General features: G+C 45.9%; 2 protein-coding genes across 3 annotated transcripts; one reads left to right on the top strand and one right to left on the bottom strand.

The window, feature by feature from the left end:
• The first annotated feature begins 662 nt into the window (after positions 1–662).
• CXHXorf38 (chromosome X CXorf38 homolog) lies at positions 663–18,603 on the top strand. 2 transcript variants are annotated; one of them, XM_023633577.2, is made up of 7 exons: positions 663–1,014; positions 1,193–1,327; positions 6,850–6,969; positions 8,230–8,379; positions 8,888–9,067; positions 15,532–15,694; positions 16,140–18,603. In XM_023633577.2, exons 1-6 carry the CDS (start codon positions 799–801, stop codon positions 15,691–15,693), a joined length of 963 nt encoding a protein of 320 aa, XP_023489345.2. In that variant the 5' UTR covers positions 663–798; the 3' UTR covers position 15,694; positions 16,140–18,603. The 2 variants fall into 2 exon arrangements, with proteins under 2 accessions (XP_023489345.2, XP_070112904.1); XM_070256803.1 differs by having other exon boundaries at positions 682–1,014; positions 17,308–18,603.
• A 2,614-nt stretch (positions 18,604–21,217) lies between these two features.
• On the bottom strand, positions 21,218–21,961 carry MPC1L (mitochondrial pyruvate carrier 1 like). Its single transcript, XM_070256800.1, has one exon. It carries the CDS (start codon positions 21,809–21,811, stop codon positions 21,413–21,415), a length of 399 nt encoding a protein of 132 aa, XP_070112901.1. The 5' UTR covers positions 21,812–21,961; the 3' UTR covers positions 21,218–21,412.
• Between the last annotated feature and the right edge of the window lie 2,313 nt (positions 21,962–24,274).

Here is a 24,274-nt window from a genome sequence, read left to right as displayed (position 1 = left end):
TATAACTGACATGACTTCTTGTCATTTGGAGTTGACGATCCATTGCCTTCTGACCCTCCTGCCACTTGGCATTTAACTAAGACTGCCTTATGCAAGGAGCGCTAATTATCAGATAACCAAGAGTACTAAATAGTCATCATCTAAGCTCGATGCTTCAGGACCATCGCGGAAGAAGCCATTCTCCCGCTGGAAGCGGTACAGCTCTCCAGAGTCCAGGTGATGCGTGGTCCTGTTTGCCTCTGCTAGGTGGCCCAATGGCAGATATTTTTGAGCTTTTTCTCACCTTGGCACACCACAGGTGCTATTTTGCGCGACACACATTTCACTAATGCCCCTATTCACTACAGCCAATCTGTGGGTTTAGGAGCCAGTTAAGTAAATTTTATAGAACTGTATAATGCAAGGAACACATGTAGTTCAAGAAGTGTGCCTTGAGCACCTTCTGTGTTTCACGGACATCTAGAGAGGGAGTCGAATCGGGGGCCAGCGGGGTCTCAGATGGGGGGAACAGAGAAGGGAGTGTGAGAGTTTCAGGTAGAGGCTTTCTGGGCAAACACCGGGCAAGTACTCCCCGGTCTGTTGTCACCTAAGGCTGGGGTGGGGCCGACGTGCCGAGGAAGCCAGAGGGCCCCGCCCTGGGGCTCGAGGACGCCGCGCGGCGCGCTGTACCAGCCCCGCCCTGCGCGTGGGGGCGGCCTCCGGGCGGGGCCCCGCTGACGGCTCCGTCCAGGCTTCTGCGCCTGCGCGCTGCCGCCCGCCCCGCCCCTCTCCCTGTATCCTCTGGCGCCCCATCGGGCCATGGTGCCGTCCGAGCTGGCCGCGCGCCTCAACTGCGCCGAGTACAAGAACTGGGTGAAGGCGGGCCACTGCCTGCTGCTGCTGCGCGGCTGCCTGCAGGGCTTCGTCGGCCGAGAGGTGCTCGCCTTCCACCGCGCGCTGCTCGCCGCCGCCCCCGGCCTGGGCCCCCAAGCCGCCTGCCGCAGCGGCTCGCGGTGCAGCCCGCGCGCCCGCCAGGTGAGCACCTGGACCGGGGCCCCGGCCACCGCCCTCCACCCCATCCCCGTCCCCCACCCCGTTCGCGAGCGCAGTGTCCCGTGCCCTCCCTGGGGCGCGGCCGACTGCAGTGCCCGGGGCTCGGATACCCAGACGCGCCCCTCCCTTCGGGGCCCCTCCTCACCGCCGCCCCTTGTAGTTTCAGCCTCAGTGTCAGGTGTGCGCAGCGTGGAAACAGGAAATTTTGAAACATCATACCAACAGAAATGGAGACGTCTACTGGGGAAACTGCCGGCCGGGCCGCTGGCCCGTCGACGCCTGGGAGGTAGCCAAGGTAAGCACCTGCGGTCGAGAGGGTAGGAAGAGGTGACTCACCAGGTAGGGGTCAGCTGGAGCCCTGGGCGTCTGTGGACTCTGTGTGGAAGCCTGGGCCTCAGAGACAGATGCAGAGAGAGAGATTGGGTCTTTGATCTAGGAGGTTCAGGGCTGTTATCTTGGACCCAAGTCAGCTTAGTGAAGTAAGTGGAAGCTTTCTTCTACCTGGCTGCCTCCTGCAGGCATTTGAGTTAGCTACTCCTGCTTAGATAGCAAAGGTTTCAACAAGGAGATGCTGGGGCAAGATGTAGAGCGAGCATCGCGAGCACGGGCACAGAGGGGGAAGCATGTGAGGCGTTTTTGAGGGTAGCTCATTTTGGGTATAGGGTGCCATGAGGATGGCAGAGAAACCAAGAGAAGTTAGGGCTAAAATAGAAGGGACCTTGGGGCTGGCCCCGTGGCCGAGTGGTTAAGTTCGCGCGCTCCGCTGCAGGTGGCCCAGTGTTTCGCTGGTTCGAATCCTGGGCGCGGACATGGCACTGCTCATCAAACCACACTGAGGCAGCGTCCCACATGCCACAACTAGACGGACCCACAACGAAGAATATACAACTATGTACTGGGGGGCTTTGGGGAGAGAAAGGAAAAAAAATAAAAATCTTTAAAAAAAAATAGAAAGGACCTTAAGTACTCAGCGAGGGGATACAACTTTGGGGAGGTGGGGGTGGGGTAGGCAGCCAGAAGGAGACTATTAGGCCTGTTTTCAGGTCTTGGCAATTTGACTTACTAGCTGGGCTGATTGCGGAATTTTAACTTTTTTTTTTTCTTTGCTAAGGAAGAGTCTCCCTGAGCTAACATCTTTTGCCAATCCTCCTCTTTTTTTGCCTGAGGAAGACTAGTCCTGAGCTAACATCTGTGCCAGTCTTCCTCCGTTTTTTTTTGTTTTTTTTTTCGGTGTGTGGAACACCTCCACAGCATGGCTGGTAAATGGAATAGGTCTGTGTCTGGGATCTGAACCCGTGAACCCAGACCGCCTAAGTGGAATGCAGAACTTTAACCACTCAGTCACGGGGCCGGGGCCCAGAATTGTAACTTTTTCGTGTTTGCCAGGTCAGTAGGGGGTGAGGAGGGGCAGTCAAAGGGGCCTCGTAACACAAATTAACTTTGGGAGTCAGTCAGTCTGCATGCTAGTTAGCCACAGGCAGCTTCTGTGGTGTGACATTGGGCCAGCCTCTGTTCCCTAACCTCAAATGAGGAAGTTGGACTGTATCAGTGGACCCCAGACTTTTGGCTGTCATGGACCAGTAAACCCACCATATCTACACCCTCCCGGGTTTTTTTTTCATTGCCAACTTCTGTCTTTACTTAGAAAAGAAAAAAACAAAACTCTACCCTTTTCTGTGACTGTCCCTCACTTGTTTGGTCTCTGTTGCTGCTTTCATACCCTCAGAATCCTCTTGAAGCCCATGCCACCCTTTCACCCTCTTCATTGCTGTCACCTGCAGACCTAGTCCACCTCCCATCCTCTCAGTTCCTGGGCTCCCTGCTCTAGCATCTTCTGGTCCACTCCACCTCAGCCTCCCACTTGCATGCTCACACCTGGACCGTGTCAGCACAGGAAGTCGCAGTGTCCAACATCTTGCTTGCTTGCCCTTGGTGCACTTATTCAAACACCCTCGCCCCACCCCTTGCCCAGCTTCCACATCTTTTTTTTTTTTTTAAAGATTTTATTTTTCCTTTTTCTCCCAAAGTCCCCTGGTACATAGTTGTATATTTTAGTTGTGGGTCCTTCTAGTTGTGGCATGTTGGATGCCGCCTCAGCATGGCCTGACAAGTAGCTCCATGTCTGTGCCCAGGATTTGAACTGGCGAAACCCTGGGCCACCCAAGCAGAGTGTGCGAACTTAACTACTTGGCCACTGGGCCGGCCCCTCGCTTCCACATCTTTGAGGCTTCCACTGCTTTCCCAATACTCAGCAACTTCTGCCCTTCTGGCTCCCTTTGTCTCCTTAGCCAGCCCAGATTCCACGGTCCATCATTCTCATCAGTCCCTTGCAGTCATTTTGGCCTTTTTTCTCCTTTCCGTGAACTTGCCTGGCCCAACTCCAGCCCTGATGGCACCATCATCTGCTTCTACTCGGGGGAAGACTCTCACAAGGGAGCTGACTGGTTTCACTTTCAGTTCATGATCACGAGCCCTAACGGTCTGGCCATGTCTTTCCATAGGCTCCTGTTCCTCTACCCTCACTCCCAGCTGCTAACCTGGCTCCCACTTCTTGGAGTCGAATGCCCCCATGTACGTGCTGCCTTGTCTTTTTACCAGACCCACCAACCTGCCTTCATGTGCTCCATATTCTTCCTTCTGCTACAGAGGAGGAAGGGCGTCTCTCCTCTTATCACTCCGTCCCTCCCCTTGTGTGTTGGACCTTGTCCCTTCCCACCTGCCAAGGACTTTGAGTCTTCAGTTAGCCACTCTTCCTCCCTCCCAGCTTATTTCCGTCACCATCCAAATAGCTTTAATATTGCCTCGGTTTATTTAATTTTTAAGAAGTAAAAGATTAAACAGAGTTACTATATGACCTAGCAATTCTACTCCTAGGTATATACCCAATGAAATGAAAACATACGTCCGCACAAAAACCTGTGCACAAATGTTCATAATAGCGTTATTCACAACAGCCAAAAGGTAGAAACAACACAAATGTCCATCAGCTGCTGAATGGATAAGCAAAATGTGGTCTATCCACACAGTGGAATGTTATTCAGCCATAAAAAGGGGTGAAGTACTGACCGTGCCAGAGCATTGGCTGAACCTTGAAAATGTTATGCTAAGTGAAAGAAGCCAGTCGTATATTGTATGATTCCATTTACATGGAATGTCCAGAATAGGCAAATCTCTATAGACAAAAAATAGATTAGTGGTTGCCAGGGCCTGGGGGACAAAGCGGGTAATAGCTAATGGGTAGAGGGTTTCTTTTTGGGGTGGTGAAGATGTTCCAACATCAACTATGATAATGTTTGCACAACTCAATGAATATACTAAAAACCACTAAACTGTACACTTTAAAAAAAATTTCTATTGAGGTATAATTAGCATATAACATTATGTTTCAGGTGTACAACCTAATGATTAGATGTTTGTCTATATTGTGAAATGATCACAATAAGTCTAGTTAACACTGGTCACCATACATGGTTACAAAAGTTTTTCTTTCTTGTGATAAGGACTTTTAAGATTTACTCTCTTAGCATCTTTCAAATATGTGATACAATATTGTTAACTGCAGTCGCCATGCTGTACATCACATCCCCACGACCTATTTATAACTGGAAGTTTGTACTTCTTGACCTCCTCCACCCATTTTGTCCACCCCCCACCCCCTGCCTCTGGCGACTATTCTCTGTATCTGTGAGCTCGATGTTTTGTTTTGTTTTGTTTTGTTTTAGGTTCCACATGTGAGTGAGGTATTTTTCTCTCAGACTTATTTCACTTAGTGTAATGCTTCTCAAGCAGGACTCAGTGCATCTGTCCCCACGAAAACTGCGCCCATGCCCCACCACCAGCCAACCACAGTAATTCTTGTTGCATCTCTTCCCCTCTCACTAACCTGTTTGTTTGTACCTGCAAAATATTTTTGGGCTCTTCCTTCTCTCCATCTGCGCATCACAGCTCTCACCGTCTCCTGCCTGGCCTCCGGCTGCAGCCACCTCCCGCCTCTGCGGCTCTGGTCCCCTCTGGTCTGTTCACACAGCAGGGTGGTCTTCAAGTGGGAATTGGACCATTTTCTTCCCTTGCCTAAAACCCTTGGATGGCTTCCTGATGTCCTTGGAAGAAACTCCAAACTCCTTTCCAGAGCCAGTAAGGCCCAGCATGATCTGGCCCCTGTTTGCTTCTCCAGCCTTGTCTCCTACTACTCAGTGAAGAAACGGTAGAGGGTAGTGTGAGGCAGTCGGGTGTGTTGCTCGCCACTGTGTGTTTACCATATGGAACACGGTGGAAGTGGTACAGTTTTCAGAAATAGCTTTCCGTGGCAAGGAGGCAGCAGAGCCTCCCTCCCTGTCGCCGTCTAGTTCTGAAGAAGCGGAGTAAGTACTAGAATGAAACTTGAACGTGGAAGAGACAGGTTTCTATCAGTGAGAAGATGCCAGACAGGACATACGTTACAATGGAAAGCAAACCTATGCTTGGTTTTGAGGCCCCTCTAACTTTGGATTTTCTTCTCAGCCACAGGTGAAGTAAGCGACCTTTCTTTTCTTCTGTTTTATTGAATTAGTGTGGCATGTTAGTTAACTTCTTTTTAACATCTGTAGCGTCCATAATAGGCTTCTTTCAGAGGGTCGGCCTGTCCCTGGCTGTTAAGACGTAAAAAGACAGTGATAGTACGGCTGCTGTACCTTTTGATAGGGGCCATTCAGTGTATATAAAATGCTGAATGACGTGAGGTTCGGGTGCAGCATTCCACCGCCATCAGGAAGACAGCCCTGCCTCTCCTTGGGGCGTGTCGGCAACTACCACAAGTCTCTGAAATACCAGCACGAGAGGGACTCGAGGAGGCATTGTGGCTGCTTGCCTACTGAAACGTGTTTTCAAGGGAGCAAGTCTCTATCCAGAGTTCTTATTGTGAGGAGTTTTTCATAGTCCTCTTTTCTAGTCCCTTGGCAGGAAGGTACTCTTGGCTTCTTAGCTTGTTAAAATCGTTGCATTCAGAAGTAAATTCGGAAATATTTCAAGAAAGAAATATGCCCAGGCCTTGCTATAACACCATTTTTGGGGTCCATGCCCTAAAAGCCTACAAACGGCAAGATCATGCTAGAATGAGGCCCTTCTGGTGTATCTAGTATCTCAAGCCTGGGGGTCCATCTGTAACTCCTTTGTAGGTCCTGCTCACCTTGCACCATCAACATGCTTGCCAACATTTCTGGGCTGTTTGTTAGCATGTGCCAGGCACCGTTCAAGTGCTTTACCCGCATTAACTCATTGAATTCTCGGAACATCCTTTGAGGTCAATGAGGACAGTTATCCTCCATTTACTGGTGAGGAATCTGAGGATAAATAACTTGCCCAAAGTCTCGCAGTTGGCAAGTGGCAGAGCTGGGATTTGAACCAGCCCAGACTCTTAACTTTATACTACCATACGTAACTTTCTCAAGTCATTTTAAAGTGTCCACTTTGGAGTAACTATTATTTTTAAATTTTAACTCTTCTTTAACAACTCAGCCACTGAAACTTCAGTAAGGAAAAGAAAAAAAGTGCATACTACCCATGCTTCCTGCTCTTATGTCCTTAAGAAAGGACAGAAAACCAGTTATGTCAGTGGTCTCTAATAGCAGAGGGACAGATAGAGCCACTCTTCAGTTATTGCCCTTGGCCGAGGCTCAGCTGTCACAGTTTCCTGACTTGTGTTTTGGACTCACGAGGCTCTAACTTGAAACCTCAGTAAGAGAATTTCAGTCACCATTTGGGAAACAAGCCAATAACCTTTGCCCCACCTACTCCTGGAGTTGGAGGAGACTGATGCCCCTTGTGCCTCCCCTACTACAGGCCTTCATGCCCCGAGGACTGGCAGACAAAACAGGCCCCGAGGAATGTGATGCAGTTGCTCTTCTAAGTCTCATCAACTCCTGTGATCACTTCATGGTTGATCGGAAGAAAGTCACAGAGGTAAGAGCTGTCAGATTTAAAACCATACAGTGAGAGTCAGGTCGGTACCGTGAAGACCAGCCAAGAAACACCCTGGGATGCTAAGTGGGCGGTGCAGACATAGCTCACAGTTTCTCCCCAGAACAGTGGTGTGCACAGAAAGTTAGGCTTTGGTTCAAAGTTGGCATCGTTAAGCAGGCTAGCGGGGCTCACATTAGGTGCACCTTCCATGATGTCCAAGAACCCCCGTGCGAATTGAAGTTTCCCAACAGCCTGCTGTTGTACTTTTGCTGCTAAAATAGATGAACCTCAGATTTCTCTTCCCTGTTCTGCCATAAACAGAAGCAAAGTAATTTTCCATGTTAAAAAAAAGATACAGAGCAGTGCATCCTTCTGTCTGTTGTATGCTAGCATTTGAATCCTGCCCTTTGAGTCTCATTGGCTAAACAGTTGAGAGATCAAGTTACATAGAACTGAAGAAAATACAAACACTAATGGATAAACAAGGTCAGAATAGATCGCTATGCTTGTCAGATTTCCTCTGGGAGATTTAGGCTTCCCCTCCTTCACCAGAGAACAGCTCTTGCACATTTATTGCTCATTGGGTCATTGAAAAGAGTGTATAGCATCCTTGGATTATTTATATGTAGAGGAAATACATGTCTATTTTGCTAGCATGCCAAGAGCTGAAAGGATGGAGAATCCTTTATGACATCAGCAGAGACAAAAACTATCACAGTACTTTGATATCTTTTAACCAAAAATGGGGAAGACTTTACATGAATTATATATTAATATATGATTAGACAGAATTATTTGTCATAAAATGTAGGCAAAAGTTGATTTTCTTTTCATCATGGTTTTCACACCAAAAACTCCCTTGGCCCAGCTTCCTGGAGCTCCAACAACATTTTAAAGGTTTTTGCATTGTCTGCTTCAGCCTTTGGGTTCACCCAGGGCCAGTGGCCACTACTCTTATTCTTTGGCGGGTAGTTTTCAGTCAAGGGATTCTGGGGGATTGGGTGAGAGATATCCAGCCAGTCACTCGATGTCAAGGGCTAAGGGTAGTTGGACGCTTGCTTGTATTTCTTACCCTGATTAATTTAGTATTCAAGCGGCAGGGGGTTGAACATATCTTTGAGCCTTGACAGCACCCACGGGCCCCACTTGTGGATTTGGTAATTAATAAGAGCCTTTCTGCACGTTCTCTTTGGAACTACAAAATCTCACTTTACCCTATTGTTTGACTTTGGAGCCTTTTATCCTTTTTGTCTTTCCTAGGTGATTAAGTGTCGTAATGAGATCATGCACTCTTCAGAGATGAAAGTGTCTTCTGTGTGGCTTCGAGATTTTCAGATGAAAATCCGAAATTTCCTGAATGAATTCACGAATATCCCAGAGATTGTGGCCGTATACTCCAGAATAGAACAGGTAAAAATCATATTTAACAGTTCTGGCATAAAGAACTAAGGGGGAACAAAAACATAGTCACTCATTTAGAATTTGAAGTTTATTCGATTTAAGTGAAATTTTAGAATGTAAGTAGGGGAAGAAATGTTGATATGAAATCTAGAATTGTGCTAGGCTGAAGAGCTTTTCTGTGGTCACAGGGTGTTATTACAATGGATCCACTCAATGATGTTGAATTATAAATTCTTCTTCTTCTGCTGCTGCTGCTGAGCAAGATTGGCCCTGAGCTAACATCCATGCCCATCTTCCTCTAGTTTATATATGGAATGCCTGCCACAGCATGGCTTGATAAGTGGTGCATAGGTCCACACTCAGGATCCAAACTGGCGAATCCCGAGCTGCCAAAGCGTAGCGTACAAACTTAACCACTGCGCCACCAGGCCGGCCCCGAATTATAAATTCTTTGAGTAATCCAATAGAATATCTTTTCCATTCAATCGGTTCATATATTTGTTTGGTAATCCAACAGCTGCTGACGTCTGACTGGGCTGTTCACATTCCCGAGGAAGATGAACGAGATGGATGTAACTATGAAACAGGAGTTTACCTGAGTGAGAACCAAATAAATGAAATAGAAATGGAATTACTAAAGGAAAAACTGCAAGAGATGTATCTACAAGCAAAAGAACAAGAAGTGTTGCCTGAAGAGGTAAAAAATATTACATCCTCTGTGTGAGTAAACAAAACGAAGAGGGGTGCCAGGGAGGAAAAGTGGCTCATTTTAACATATTGCCAGTTATGTTTCTGATTTATAGTCAGATAATTTCCAGAAGTGAATATTCTTTTGGCACAAATTACTATTACCCTTAAATATTTTCCCTTAGCAAGCATTTAAATGCTGAGGGTGTGCCTCAAAGTGGAGCAGCACGAGAAGGGCTGCCACGGAGCCCTCAACAAAAGGCCCTGAGGGCTCTCTGCAGGCCAGGGCCGGCTGCAAAAGGCGGCCTCGCTGAGAAGGCACTGTTGAGCTGGGACTAAGAATTCGTTAAGAGTTTGGCAAATTGGCAAGAGGAGAAGGGCGTTCTTCACAGAAGGAACAGCACTGGGAAAGGCAGAAAGAATAGCCTGGGCCTGCGCAGGCATAGGAGGTGGGTCAGAGGTGAGGGTGGTCGGGTAGGTTGAAGCTGTATGTTGAAAGCTTTTCCATGCCACACCAAGGTGTTTGGACCTTATTCCTGAAAAGCAGCAGGGGGCAGACAGAGGTTTTTAAGAAGAAAGAGTAGATGCAATGGATCAGATGGTGGCTTTTAGCAAGGTCACTCTTCCAGCAGTTGGGAGTTGGAGACTAGCCAGGAGGCTCTTGGGGTTGTGTGAGGGTGAGAGAAAGAGGACAGAAACTAGAGGTGGGGAGGAGCCGGATTCTGGAGGCACTGCTTGGGCAGAGCTGATGGCTCCTAGTGGCTGCTTAGATTACTTAGAGGTGGCATGGGGCTGGAAGGAGGTGGAGAAGGGGTGGGGGCAGTTAAAGGATCAACAGGTTTCTAGCTTAGGACACTGCAGGCTAATGATGGTTTTAAGTCTTGATAGGGAGTGCAGGAGAAACGATTCCCCTTTGTTACATGCAAGGTATTAAAAAAAACCAACAGTAGTAGAATTGTATTCTAGGAAGATTCAGAAATACTCCAGCACTTGCTGGATTACAATTCTAGATCACCAGGGGATCCTGAACAAATCATTTTACCTCTCCATTCCACCTTGTCCGAGCAAAGTAGTTTTGCTGATTACTTCACTAAATACACAGGGAGAGTGTTTATGTAATACGAAGTGTGTATTTCATTCATTAAGCCATGCTCCTTACTGGTCCATATTAACTGTTCTGACCTTGACCCAGATGCCTTATCCAGCATGGTGAGACTCCTTTAGCACAGGGACTGGGTACCACTGGTTATTGGGGGTGCCCATCCTGGCACACAATAGGAATTTAAAATGATGAATAAGAATGTTAAATCTTCTATTATCTGAGTCCATGTGTTTCATCTTGCTTTATTTTAAAATGCCATTGGAGCCAGCCGCAGTTCTCCTTCTGCTGCTGCTTTCAGAAGCAGAACAGAAAAAGTCTTAACCGGAGGATCAGGCTCCAGGCCCCTGAGTTGTCAGTAGTTCTCTCTTCTCTCTTGAGGGCGCTGCAGATCTTATCCTGTTTGTGTAACAAAGAGCAAAATGCATTAGTAGCAACACACTCAAGCCAGGAGTCCGTGTAAGTTGGGAGCTGGAAGAGAACCTGACAATCATCATATCCCCCACTTTTCACATGAGGCAGTGACCCCAAGGAGCAGGAGGCACTGATGGATGCAAAGATGCAAGGCGACACGCTGGGCTGTGAGAACTGGCCCGGCGGTCTCCCCGCTCTGGTCCTGTGCCTTTCCACATGCCATGCTGCAGATCTTGTATCACCGAAGAGCTAGCAACTGTAAATTTCACTCTCTCATTATCTCTCTTTTACAGAGAGCAAATTGAGGTTAATTGGCTTGTCCTCTGGGTCCCAAAGTCTCTAGACAGAGTTGATAAATGCTCATCTTTCATGCTTTCTGTTCAGTAGACCATGGCATTTCTCTTGATATTTCAGTTGATCAAAATGTAAGTTCAGATTGATTGGCATGTTATCTCTTAAGAAGTGAAGGTTGGCTTGCCATGGTGTGTGGAACTGACCTCTTTTGAAAGTTCAATACCGTATATGGTTATCCATGTTCTTTAGGGTTAGCCTCCAGAGTCAGAAGAGTCAATAAACTGAATTTCAGTGAGTCTAAAATGCCATCAGTTGTAAGACACACCATTAATTCAGTTACTTCTAAGAAAGAAGAACTTGCCAGTTTATTGTAAGACACTATCAATGGTAAGATGCATTCTCATTTGAGATGTTAAGATATGCATCTAGAAATCAAGAAATACAGTGATTATATTATGGCCATGAGACCTTTTTTTCAAATGTTTAACAAGACCTGTTTCTGGTATTCATTAAAACAGTAGGTCTAGGGTTGGAACGCCAAGTTGGGAAAAAATGGTTAATGCTGGTAATTTAGTGTGACAGTTCCTGCAAATGCATCGCGGAGCTTGGGAGGCCAAGGAGCGCATCGCAGAGAGAGCTTATCATCTCCATTCTTTTCTGTTCCACTGACAAGCCTTAATATATCAATATAACATTATAAAAAGGGGCTCCCATTAAAGTACACTATGCACATATAACTGTGATTGTAAACTGCGTTCTGCCTCGGAGCCAATGGGAACAGCAGCTGCTCAGCCCCCTCGGGACACGGGTGGAGTGTGTCCACCATGGGCCCGTCTGCAGGCCAATTCAGCTGCCACCCAAGAGCCCTTCACATCATCCCACCAGCCCTTGGTGCTCTGTTAGGATCTGGGGGCTTAAAAATTTAGCTAGAGAACATGGAGAGCAATAAGTAGCTAAAAAACGTGTAAAGAATTTGCGCATCCTTTAAAAATCATTACTGATTTCTTAAACCCTGGTTAGGGACCCACCTTTTCAGAGGTCCGTGGAGAAGCTTGGGGAGAAGGAGCAGTGACAGAATGTATTCGAGGCAGTCAGGGCAAGGAGCGAAAGGCACTTCATTTTTCATATTTCAGAATATTTACTGAGCGAGCACCTGCTATGTGCCAGGCACAGTTCTAGAAGCTTGATGTGCCTCGGTGAGCAAAACAAAGATCCCTGTAGGGGGAGACAGACAGTATACAGACAACGTAGTAAGTAAAGGATGTGGTGCGTTAGAAGGAGGAGAAGTGCTGTGTCGAGCAGAGCCTGGGGGGATCAGGAATGGCAGAGTGGGCATGGGTGTCAGAGTGGCCTCGTGGAGAAGGGGAGGATTAGCGACGTGCACATCTGGAGGAAGAACATTCAGGCAGAGGGAACAGCAAAAAGGTGAGCAGGGTGGCTGGAGGGGGGGAGGGGAGGAATAGCAGGTGGGGAGGTGAAAAGTGGAGGTGGAGGAAGCAGGTCATATTGTGCCTTGTGAACCATTAGGAGGATCTAGGCTCTTACTCCTGAGGCGGGAGCTGTGGCCGAGTTCTGAGCAGCAGAATAACACGGCTGCTAGGGTGAGGTTGCCCTGTCGGGGGAGGGGGCAAAGGTAAAAGCAAGGAGACCTGTCACGAGGCTGCTGCAGTTGGGTAGGAGAGATGGTGGTTCGGGCCAGGGTGGAAGTGCAGAGGTGGTGAGAAGGTGGGCAGGTGTGGCGTGTGAGAGAAAGAGAGGCGTCAAAGACAAGTGCAAGAGTTTTGGCTTAAGTGACTGGGAGGATGGAGGTGCTAAGCATCTTTTGCCTGGGACATAGTAGACTCTCAATAAACATTTGTTAAATGAATGCAGGAGGGAAGGAATGTACCACACACAATGCTAAGTGCTTTTAGTAGATTTCTAATCCATACAAGAATCCTAGTTGGTGTTGGTATCATCATCCGTTATTTGCATACATGGAAGTAAGCTCAGAGAGGTCAAGTATCTTGCCCGAAGTTACACAGCTGGTTAAGTGACAAAGCTGGGCTTCAATATCCAGGTCTGTCTGGATATACCATAAGTTTTCTAGTACTTTCAGTTTTTCCATCCCTGCTTCCTCTTCTCCCTTTACATATAAACGTGCACAAGCGATCCCCATTCTTAATTTTTTTAAAAAAAAGCTCCTTTTGACTCTGTCTCCCCACCCAGCTAAAAGATAATTGCTTCTCTCTTTTTTTTAATTTTTTACTTTTCCTTCTCCCCAAAGGCCCCCAGTACATCGTTTTGTATTCTAGTTGTGGGTCCTTCTAGTTGTGGCATGTGGGACGCCACCTCAGCATGGCCTGATGAGTGGTGCCATGTCCACGCCCGGGATCCGAACTGACGAAACCTGGGCCACTGAAGTGGAGTGCGTGAACTTAGCCGCTTGGCCACTGGGCTGGCCCCAGAATTGCTCCTATTAAGCACATTTCAAGAGCAGAGAGGGTCAAGAGGTGACAGCAGAGAGGATCACAGCTCCCAAGTCATCAAATGAGAAGGTCTCCGAACAGGAGGAGGGAAGACCCCACTCTGTCTTGGAGCGTGTATGTGGTGCACAGACCCAGCCACTGTGGTCGTGGGCATCTGATGGAAACCACAGCAAGGACCTGCGGTGCGTCTAGAGCCCCAGGCGCAGGCAGTAAGCACTACCAGTGCAGTACCCATGGTTACTAATGTGTGCTGTGAATAATATCATTGGTGTAATCTTCACTTCACGTTTTTATGGTTTCCAGGTTTATTATTTAAAGCCCAGGTATCTTTCAGGAGCTGTAGGCTTGTTTCCAGCCGTGTAATGAACAGCTCCAGCTGAAAGGCACATCCCCGTCTACTTACTAAGCTATCTGAAGACCTCCAGTCATCTTCAGCTCCTCCCTGGCCCCCCCTGCTCCCTGTTCATCCTGGCCACAAGCCATAGCCAGTCTTCCCCCTCCCTTCCATCCCTGGCAGCCGGCGTCCAGCATCTGGCTATTTTATTCCCTGACATCACGACAACCTGAGTGCCTGCTTAGGTTCCGCCCTAGACCTACTGCATCTGAATCAGCTACGTGCATCTCTAAAGTTTAAGATCTGCCTCTCAGCTAGGGGTAGGGTACTCCATCTTCCTTAGATTTAGATCACCTGGACTTAGCTTGGAGTTGGGGGTGCCCCATTAAAAAAATTCACCCCACCCAAAAATATGAGTAACTCTCATCTTTGCAGTAAGCACAGTGACCGGTGAGGGTATCCTGGGATGAGCCCCGTGAAAACACTTCTGTAGTACTAGGCTGAGAGTGCTTTTCTTGGTTAAAATGTCGGGAAGAACGTCACTGGTGGGAATTTAAATTGCTGCAGCCTCTATAGAGGGCAGTTTTGGCAAAGTCTATTAATAAATTAAAACAAAAAACTCCATCAGAATTAAAACTGCATTCCACTTCTAAAAACAGATCCTACAAGTGGACTTACCACTTAGCAAACTGACACGTGCGCCGGGTTAGTCACTGCAGCAGTATTTGTCTTAGCAGAAAGTCTGAAATATGTTAAAATATGAAGCATCCATAACTGAAATACTATCTGGCCATTCAAAAATACATGAGGCCACTCTTTCTGATCTGATATAGAAAAAATCACTTGAAGAACAAAGATTACTGTGCTGCCGTTTATGTTTTTAAAAACGTATATACAATATATGCACATGCTCACATGTAAATGCATAGAATATCTCTGGAAGAAATACGAGAAACTTCATTGTGGTCACCTCTCGGGGGAGCAGCTGGGTGACTGAGGACAGGGTTTGGAAGAGGACCAACTTTTTACCTTGTACCCTTGTGCTCATTTCAAATTCTGTACCCATCCATGTTAAATATATATACATCTAGGGGCCGGCCCGGTGGCGCAGCAGTTGGGTTTGCGCCTTCCTCTTCTCGGCGGCCCAGGGTTCGCCGGTTCGGGTCCCGGGTGCGGACGTGGCACCACTTAGCAAAAGCCATGCTGTGGTGGGCATCCCGCGTATCGGGTGGGGAATGATGGGCGTGGATGTTGGCTCGGGGCTGGTCTTCCTCGGCAAAGGGAGGAGGATTGGCAGTAGTTGGCTCAGGGCTAATTTTCCTCAAAAAAAAAAATCTATATATCTATATACATCTACATATATATCTATATGTATATGGATGCATATATGTGTGTATGGCTATCCATATGTACATATATGTGTGTATATATATTTAATAGTAATACATGTATGGGTATAACACAAAATGAAAAGCGTTCATTTTGTTTTTATATACATATATGTGTATATGTGTATACATGTGTGATATATATGTGTGTGTACGTGTATATATATGAAGTCCTTTCATATAAATGCAGGAAGTTTTAAAACAAAAAACTTTGAGGAGACAAGCAAACACCCCCTTGTGTGGCCCAGAACCAGCTATCCGGGGTTTTAATTGAGTAGAGGATGCTTTGTTTAAAGGATTTGTTTTGGTTTTAGTTTTCAAACCTTAACCTGTCTGTGGAGAGATGCCTGTAGCCAAGGTTTCTGTCTCTTGGTGAACACCTGAGCAGCCAGTCTTGGAGCTGGTAAGCTTTTCATCTGAATTACAAGTGTGCTATAAAATTAGCTAAGCTGTACACTGTACGGTTTCCTCTTGCAGATCTCAGATCGACTGGAAGTGCTGAAAGAATTTCTGAAAGACAATGAGGATCTTAGAAGTGGTCTTACGGAAGACATGCAGAAGCTAGACAGCTTCCATCTACAGCATCAAAAACCGCATTCAGAGGAGCCTGGGGCGCAGACACCTGAAGGAAAAGCCTGAGGTGAGGTTAGGCATACGATGTTAAGTAAGGACAGACCAGCCTCGTCTCTCAGATATGTGTTCTCTTATGTAAGGCCATAATGAACACACACCTTAGTCTCATCTGAGGTTTCCCTATGTCCTTATTATTTGAAAGAAAGGACACTGAGCTTTGTGCTCTTTCTGACTGATGCTTCTCACATCTGTGGAGTAATTCAACATAAACTCCCTGTCAGCTCTGTTGAGTCAAATATACCTGAAGTCACTGGGCTGGTCTGCAGTGAATCAACTTTATAAGATAATCAAAACCCCTTTCAGCCCTAAAGTGGTGCTGCTGATGCCTAGCCGTTAGCTGTGGCATGAATAGCAACTCGTTAATTTCCAGAAGAAAAACTTGTTAAAATAAATGCCTTCGGTATTTTACTTTTCTTCCTTCAAACAAAACTAAATATTTTCTTTGATTTTAGGTTGCCCTTGGACAAAAACCAGGCATGTTCTGTGAAAGTCAACATGGCGTCCATCTCAGCCATCCTTTTCTGTACAATGGGAAAATCTTTTACGACAGTACTCCACCCAAACAAAAAGGAATTTTTGTTGTCTTTTCCTGGACTTTCCTTTGACTCTTTGGGAGTATTTTTTTAATATTCATAAGCTTGATATTGTATAATCTAAACTGACTGAAAAATATTAGATACTCTCTTGCCAAAGCTTGCTATCACCCAGGGTGTGTGTTTTTGTTTGAGGGGTTTTTGTTTTGTTTTGTTTTGTTCACTATTTAAAAGGTGAGATTCTTTTCTGGTCCTAAACTCTAGCTATTTAACATAGTAAAGGCTGTGTTCAGCCAGGCCTGTGTGAAGGGTCACACGGTTTTCTACCCACTGGCACACAAGTCCTGTCCCCAGTCCCCCCCCACCCTTCCTAAAAGTCTTTTTCATGAGGATGCCCACAGGGTGGGCTGTGATATAAGTGTTGAGATAGAAATCCTTCCTTTTTGGAAGAAGGCAAGAAAAACAATTGCCTAACAGGCCATTTTCTAGCCATTTCCAATTACTACAGAACTGTTAGTACCCGGTGTCTCTGGTATCTTGAGGCAGCAGGGCAAGGAGGTGGGCTCAGGCCGGTCAGTGGGGACTGGAGAACACAGTGACTTGACCCACCAAAGCTGGGGCAGGGCCCAGGCCAGCGTCACAAATGGGTGTCGGGGAAAGCTCTGCACTGGCTATCTTGTTTATGGCACCGTTAGGAAAAGCCAACTCCCACGGCAGTCACAGCTCTTTCTGTTCTGAGCACAAGGCCTGGCCTCGTGTGCTCGATGACTATTTGTTGACTGAAGGTCAACCGATAGCTTAGGAGTATTCAGAGATGTAAATGTTAGTTAGACGATTAACTAAGCCTGGGCCTTCATTGTGACATTTAAGAAGGAAATTTCAACATCCTTATGGAAATTGAGACATCATTTTCTTTCAACAAATTCATGAATTCATTCATACTTCCTCTATTCCTTTTACGCAAAAAGTCATCCACTTCTGACTTTGTCCTGTTTGTTTCCTGGACTGCGAAACCACCGTCCTGTTGTATGCAGTGGTCTGCGGGGTCAGCCTCACGCCTACCTTCCCCTACATCTGCTCATTTCAGAGCCCCCAGCACTTAACTGGGCCATGTCGCCTATGGACCTTCAGGGACAGAGTTGCCATGTTCTTCACCACCTGGAGGAAGGACTTCATTCCAAGCCCAAGTGAAGCCTTACTCCTTTGCTTACCCAGCTGCCCATCAAGGATGCGATCAGTAGAGGATGGGCAGAGGGTAGGTATATTTGGTATATTCTTGCATTAAAATGCATGTATGGTAATTCAGTAAAACCTGGATCAATCCAGATATGCCTGTAACTTCCTGCTTTAATCTTTCCTGTTACTATTTAGTCTTTAATCTTACATTTTCTTCCTTCATTTCATGGAGTTCCTTTAGAAGACTTCAATAGTAAAGTAAGGATTTTCATTCATCTTGCAACTCCCCCCCAAACTAAGAAACTTAATGAACTGTTTCCCAGCTTCTAGATAGAAGATACAAAACTTGGGATCAAATTAAATCTTGATTCTCTAACCACTTTAAGACCTAATTTCTAACTTTAGGAACTTTGGGTTATGAACACTTTTATTTCACACCTCTCATATCTAGTTAGCTTTTCCTTATCTATCCAACAAACATTTTTTGGCTATGCCAGGCACTGAAGTAGATGCAAATGTGAGGATTTGTGAGGTATGGACAATTGTATACGAGCTATCATTTTACTGGATTAACTGTCTGCTCTGATAAAGATATTGTTCAGAAAACATACTGTCAACATTTAATTACATCCAAAGTGAAATGAAGAAAGGAAGACATGCCCAGAGCGGGCTTTAAAAGGAAATGGAGCGTGTACAGGGACATCAACCTGTGGGCCTCTGTTGCAGATCTGTGCACGTAGTCTGTGCACGTGAGCGCAGGGCGTGCACAAAAGGGTGTTCGCGGCAGCATTGGCGGCCAGCCATCAAGAGAGGCCTGGTTACATAAATCACAGCACGTCCACGCTAGAGTATTATGCAAGTGTTAAAAAGAATGAGGTAATGCTGCAATGCAGTAATATGAGTGGTCTCTAAGACATATTAATAGAAAAGCAGAATGTTTAACAATGCATAGCATGCAGTGAAACTCTTTGTATTTTCAAATACTAGAGGTCTGGAAAGTTGTGTGCTTTTCCCAGGCTTTTTTACTGTGTTCCCTCTGTGAAAGGACTGGGGTTGAGGGAGGTGGGTGGAAGAAATTCAGCTTTTCTATTTTGTATACTTGCGTATGAAATTTTTACAACAAACATGCACTCATGTATTTTGAGATTTTTTAATTAAAATTTTTAATTTCAAAATAATAAAGAGACATGAATAATATAAGGTCAAACTGCAAGGCTTATGTGTCATTTTCTGGAATACAATATCGCCTCCATTTTTGTGGGTATCCGCTCCACCTCCAGTGGCCCTTGTGAGTGGGGAGGGTCAGGAGAAGCCCGGGAAGGGGTTTCCTTGCCGCACAGGGCTCTTTCGTCTCAGTGTGCCTTGTTTTCACCCAGCACTGTGATTTTCTCTCGGCTTCTCCCTGGGACGCAATAGGTGGTTCATAGTTTTGAAAGAATTAGAGGACAAAAATGGTTTAAGCATTATAGTTGCAAAGATAAGGCAATTCTTGGATTTTAGCCTGTGCTTCGTCAGGAAACCCAGAGGACCTAAGGAGAAAGACGTTATTTATTAAACTCAGCATAAAACACGAATTCTGGGAAATAACAAAAGTGTGTCAGTAACAAAAACTTCTGGAAAAATAACTGCCAATTCAGAAAATGTTATTGGCTTCATAAAGTAGTGGTGGAGATCTGTAGACAGTTTAAGTTGCCAAGGCCAGGAAGGATTACTTTTGAGAGTTTTGGGAGATTATGAAATGATTGTCACCCTAATGATTTGAAAGGTTCATTTTTATTATGGTACTAATCACTTATATGGCTTTCAGCAGTAATATCCTAGGCCACAAAGGGTGAGACTCTTAGTTGGGTGGGCATACTATGAATTAGATCATGTAAGTGGAGCATGGCATGCAGTGGAGGTGTGCAATCTTGGATATTTTCTCTAATCATTTTGCCTTCTATGAATGTAGAGTGGTAGGAAATGATCACCAAGGATTACCTCCTTTTCCCTTACCAGGTTAATTAGAGACCTACCTGCTCTGAAATGTCTTAAACAGACAGTGGCCTTTTATTGAAATATAATACTCAAATTACAAAATACATGTCGTAACAAGACAAATCTAAAAATACATTAATTTCTACTCATTGTAACAGTGAAGGGAAGAAAATCCTTTAAAGTTTTAGTAAAAATTTTCCCAAAAGGTTATGATTCACTTCAGAACTTTAAGAACTGCTTTTTATTATTGCATTACAGTCTGAACTATCTAAGATATTAGGAACTACCACTATCTTCGAGACTTCTTTCCTACTTCTCAAAGCCATGCTCTATGATATGTGCATGTTAGTAATGACCACAAAACTGTAAACTAAGCATTTTCTGACATCTCTCTGGGAAGGTGGGCAGTGACCTTACATGCTTTATTACCTTCTACTGAGTTTCAGGAAGGCATGCAAATTTTTATTTCAGAACCATGTGTGATGGCCAGCCTCCAAGATGGCCCCCAGCAATCCCTGCCTCCTGGCCTTCCTACCCTTGTATTGTCCTCCCACAATGTCCCAGGGTTAGTCCATGTGACCAATAGAACATAGCGGAAGTGATGGTATGTCACTTCCCAGATTAAGCTGTAAGACTATGGCTTCCATCTTGGGCTTTCTCTCTCTTGGAACACCTTCTCTGGGGGAAGCCATGTTGTGAGCAGCCCTATGGCCCACACCAGAAGGAACTGAAGCCTGCAAACAACTGTGTGAGTGAGCTTGGAAGTGGTTCCTCTAGCCCCAGGCAAGTCTTCAGAGACTGCAGCCCAAACCGGTTACCCTGACCCGGTATGCAGAATGTGAAATGCAGCAATTGCCTACAAAGAGGACTACTGCTTATGCGACAGAAGATAAAGGGGAATCTTCCAGAGTTCCACTTATCTTGCACCTGTCTTATCCAAGACCTGATGTCTTCAGAACCTTTCAGACAGTTGTTTTAAATTTCTTTGCATTTGAAATTATTAACAAAAGCAGAGTTTAAGCACTCTTAAACACATACACTAGAGTTTCCCAGTAGACCACTCTGGAATTTCCTCCAGAAGCGGTGGGAGATTTGGCATCAAATTCTAGAGGACAGCCTCTGTTGCAGAGGTAATGTCCTCACACCCACTGTCCCACCCTTCTCTTTTCCCTCCTCATGCTCCCTGGTTTCAGAAAAGTCCTTAGCACCCATAGGAATCCTAGGGGGACACTCTGCGCTAATACTGTTGACCACTGACCCTCACCCCCAACCCTAACTAGCATTCAGCACAAAGTGATTGATTTTGCCATCTGTATTTTCTAATTACCTAGCATCCAGGGTTGACAGCAACTGATCTTGGAGTTGTTTATTCTGTTCCCATGAAAGATTCCATAATTGTTCTTGGTCACCAAGAGATTCTAGGTTCTCTTAATACGTACTCCTTAAAAGTCTAAACTGTATTTCGCTGAATTCATTTAAACCCACTTCAAAGTATTTCCCTCAGTAGAAATGGCCCCTGGGCCTTTTTTGGTGTAAAGAGATTGATGGTCATACTAAGTTTTAGGTCATGTGTGCTTAGTACTAAGCACTCCTATTTGGCCTGGACACCCAAAACAAGTAACAAAAGCATGTTCCCAAGAGAGCTTTAAAAAAAAAAAAAAAGCAATGAGTTAGATAATTTGAGGCATCTTCATTCAAACAGTGTTCTTCCCCTATATAAACTAAACTTCGAGTTGCAGGTCCCGTCTTGTAAAGAGGAAGACCCGCCAATCCACCCTCACCTTCTAAAAAACATTTTCTTTCCAGATCACGAAATAAACAACACTCAACAGCATAAACAGTTATGCGCTATTTACTATTTTTTTATTAACCAAACTGCAGGTTTAAATCAGATTCGCACTGTTTCAGTGTCAACACCAAGCTGTTCACTGGTCTTTTCTTTAGGAAGAATAACAGTTCAGTGCTTCCAAGCCGCAAAGCTTCAATCCGGCCCTCTCAGCAACGTTTCGGGGACTACGGACTGAGGCTAGCGCGAACTTCTAGCGGCAGCTGTCATCAGCAGGGTCGTAGGCGACAGTCATGGTGATGGCGGCGGTGGTGGCGGCGGCAGCCGCACCGTCGCCGTAGTGGTGACTTAGGTAGCGGCCCGCCTGCACACTCTGCGCCACCACGTTGGTGCCGTGGCACGCCATCAGCAGCAAGTTTCGAGGCTGTACGCGGTAGGCGAAACGCATGAAGGCCATCGAGTACAAGATGAGCGCTGTCGTCATGCGGCCGCTGATGATGTCCGGCGGTGCGTTCATGTCCTTAAAGGCGGCCAGCGGTAACCCCCAGTTGGCCACTGGACCCCAGAAGTGCGTGCTCATCAGGTATTCCCGGAACTCCTTGGTCTTCATGTAGTCCCTCGCCCGCCGCCACAGTGCCGCCACGGCTGCCATGATCGCCGAGCCGCGGGAGCGCCAACACACGAAGCAGCAGCCGCCAGGGAGGTGAGGCGCCAACCCGCAACCGCAGCCTGTCCCGACGCGCGTCCGTGCGCGGCCTCACGCCTCCGCGTGCCTGCCGTAAAGGGCGTCGGACAGCACGTGCCGCTGTCGTGCGCGCCTCTTGGGTCGGAGATGTGGCCTCAAGCTCACGCCTTAGCGTGGCTGCCGTAAAGTGTGTAGGGTGTGGTACGTGGGGGCGTGTGTGTGTCCTGCCGGCAAAGGCGCGACCGCAGCCTCGTCCTTCGGGCCACGTGATGCTGCGGGCCCCGTAAAGCTCCCAGGGCTCCGTGAGCCGCCCAGAGAGGTGAGAGTGTGCCTGCCTGCTTCTCCTCGGCTACACAGAGGGCAGCTTTGCTTGTTCTGTCCACCCTGTGGATGGTGTTGACAGGATGTTGATACAGAACACTTCAACCAGGTACAGAATTGTAGTCCTTACACAGTTTGCCTGAGTGTTACTTGCAGACATAGTGACGCTTCACCCCGAAATATTTCAACATCTGGCTCTTAACAAGGGCATTCTCCTACTGAACCACAATACGATAATCCACGCGGATACTTACCGTTCAGTGCAGTACTATTGTCTAATGTGCCGTGCATAGTTAAATGTTACAGTATTGTGGCTTTTTTCTTTCTTGTTGAGGGGAGGAGATCCAGGATCCAATCAAGATTCACATTTTGTTATAATTTCTTTGAGATTAATCTCTCTTAATCTAAAGGAGTTCTCCAGCGTTTTTTGTCTTTTGTGATACTGACATTTTTGAAGAGTACAAGTCAGTGGCCTCTCAGAATGTCCTTAATTTGGATATGTCTGTTTTCTCCTAATTAGGTTAAACATTTTTTGGCAAGAATATTACACAGGTGATGATGTGTTCTTAGTGCATCACAGTGGGAGGTACGTGATGTCACTTTGTTCCATCATTGGTGATATTAAGTTTGATCATTTGGTTAAGGATCATTTGCTGGGTTTCTCCATTGTAAAGGTACCTTTTCCTTTCTGTAATTAACAAATAATCCGGGGGGAGCCTCTTTGGGAGTGTATGGATAATCTATTCTCCAATAGTCTTTTACCTAATAGTTAATATCCATTGATTAAAATTTTTAATGACAAAACTGATGATTATTTCCCTGTGTTTTCTACTTTTTCCAATAAAAATAATTGTTGAAAGTGAACAAGTATACACTGAAATATTAATACTTTAAGTAGTGATTTATAAACAAGCCCATTGTACTTTTAAAATTAATACATTCATTATCTATGTTCATTTATACCCCAAATATTTTACAAATATAGCTTTAAAATATATGGTAGAGCCATTGCTCAAAAGGAAGGCAGCATAATTCTTAGGTGACCCTTTTAAAATGCTGGGCTTTCAAATATGGATGACTGGTATGCTTGTGTAAATCAGTTCAGTGTAAGTTTGAGTAATAAATCAGCAAGCATGAACTGAATGACATTTTAGGCCTACATTGCTAGATGCTCCAATATCATAAAAAAAGTGTAAGTTACTACTCCTTGTCCACAAAAAGCGGCTTAGAACAACAGTCCTTTAATTTACTCACAAATATGCAGTTTGGGTGGGACTCAGTGGGGACAGCTCATCTGCTCCATGCGTCACCAGCCAGGGCAGTGCAGCTTGGGGCTAAAAGATCCACTTTCAACATGGTTCACTAACATGGCTGGCAAGTTGATACTGGTTGTTGGCTGGGAGCTCAGCTGGGACTGTTGGCCAGGAGGCCTCGGCTCCTCTCCACAAACTGCTTGTGCTTCCTCACAGCATGGTAACTAAGCTTTAAGAAAAGTATAAGAGAATCAAACAGATGCTATGTGGTAGGCAGAATTCTGAAATGACCCTTGCCAAGTTGCATAATCTCTCCTTAAGTGTGGGCAGAACCTATGAATATAATTAGATATCACTCCCATGATTATACAACAAAAAGGATTTTGCATATGTAATCAAGGCCCCAAATCAGTTGACCTTAACAGGCAGATTCTCCAGATGGGCCTGACCTAATCACATGAGCCATTTAAACCTGGGTCTAGAGGTCAGCGACAGAGGAAGTCTGAGATTTGAAGTGTGAGGGAGATTCTCTCTAGCTGGCTTTGAGGGTGGAGGTGGCCACGCAGCAAGGAATTCAGGCAGCCTCTAAGAGCTGAGTGCAGCCCCCGCTGACAGCCAGCAAAGAGAGCCAGACCTCAGTCCGGCGGCCACAAAGAGCTCAATTCTGCCAGCAACATGAATGCGCATGAAAGCACATTTTCCCTGGACACAGTCCAGCCAACACCTTCATTTCAGTCTTGTGAGACCCTGAGCAGAGAAGCCAGCCATGCTGTGCCCAGAATTCTGACCTACAGACTGTGAACTAATAAATGGGTATTGTTTTAAGCCACTAAGTTTGTGATGATCTGTTGTGCAG

The sequence above is a fragment of the Equus caballus genome, chromosome X, assembly GCF_041296265.1.
Source record: "Equus caballus isolate H_3958 breed thoroughbred chromosome X, TB-T2T, whole genome shotgun sequence".
NCBI classification, from domain to species: domain Eukaryota; kingdom Metazoa; phylum Chordata; class Mammalia; order Perissodactyla; family Equidae; genus Equus; species Equus caballus.
This window is presented reverse-complemented; position numbering and strand designations above follow the sequence as displayed.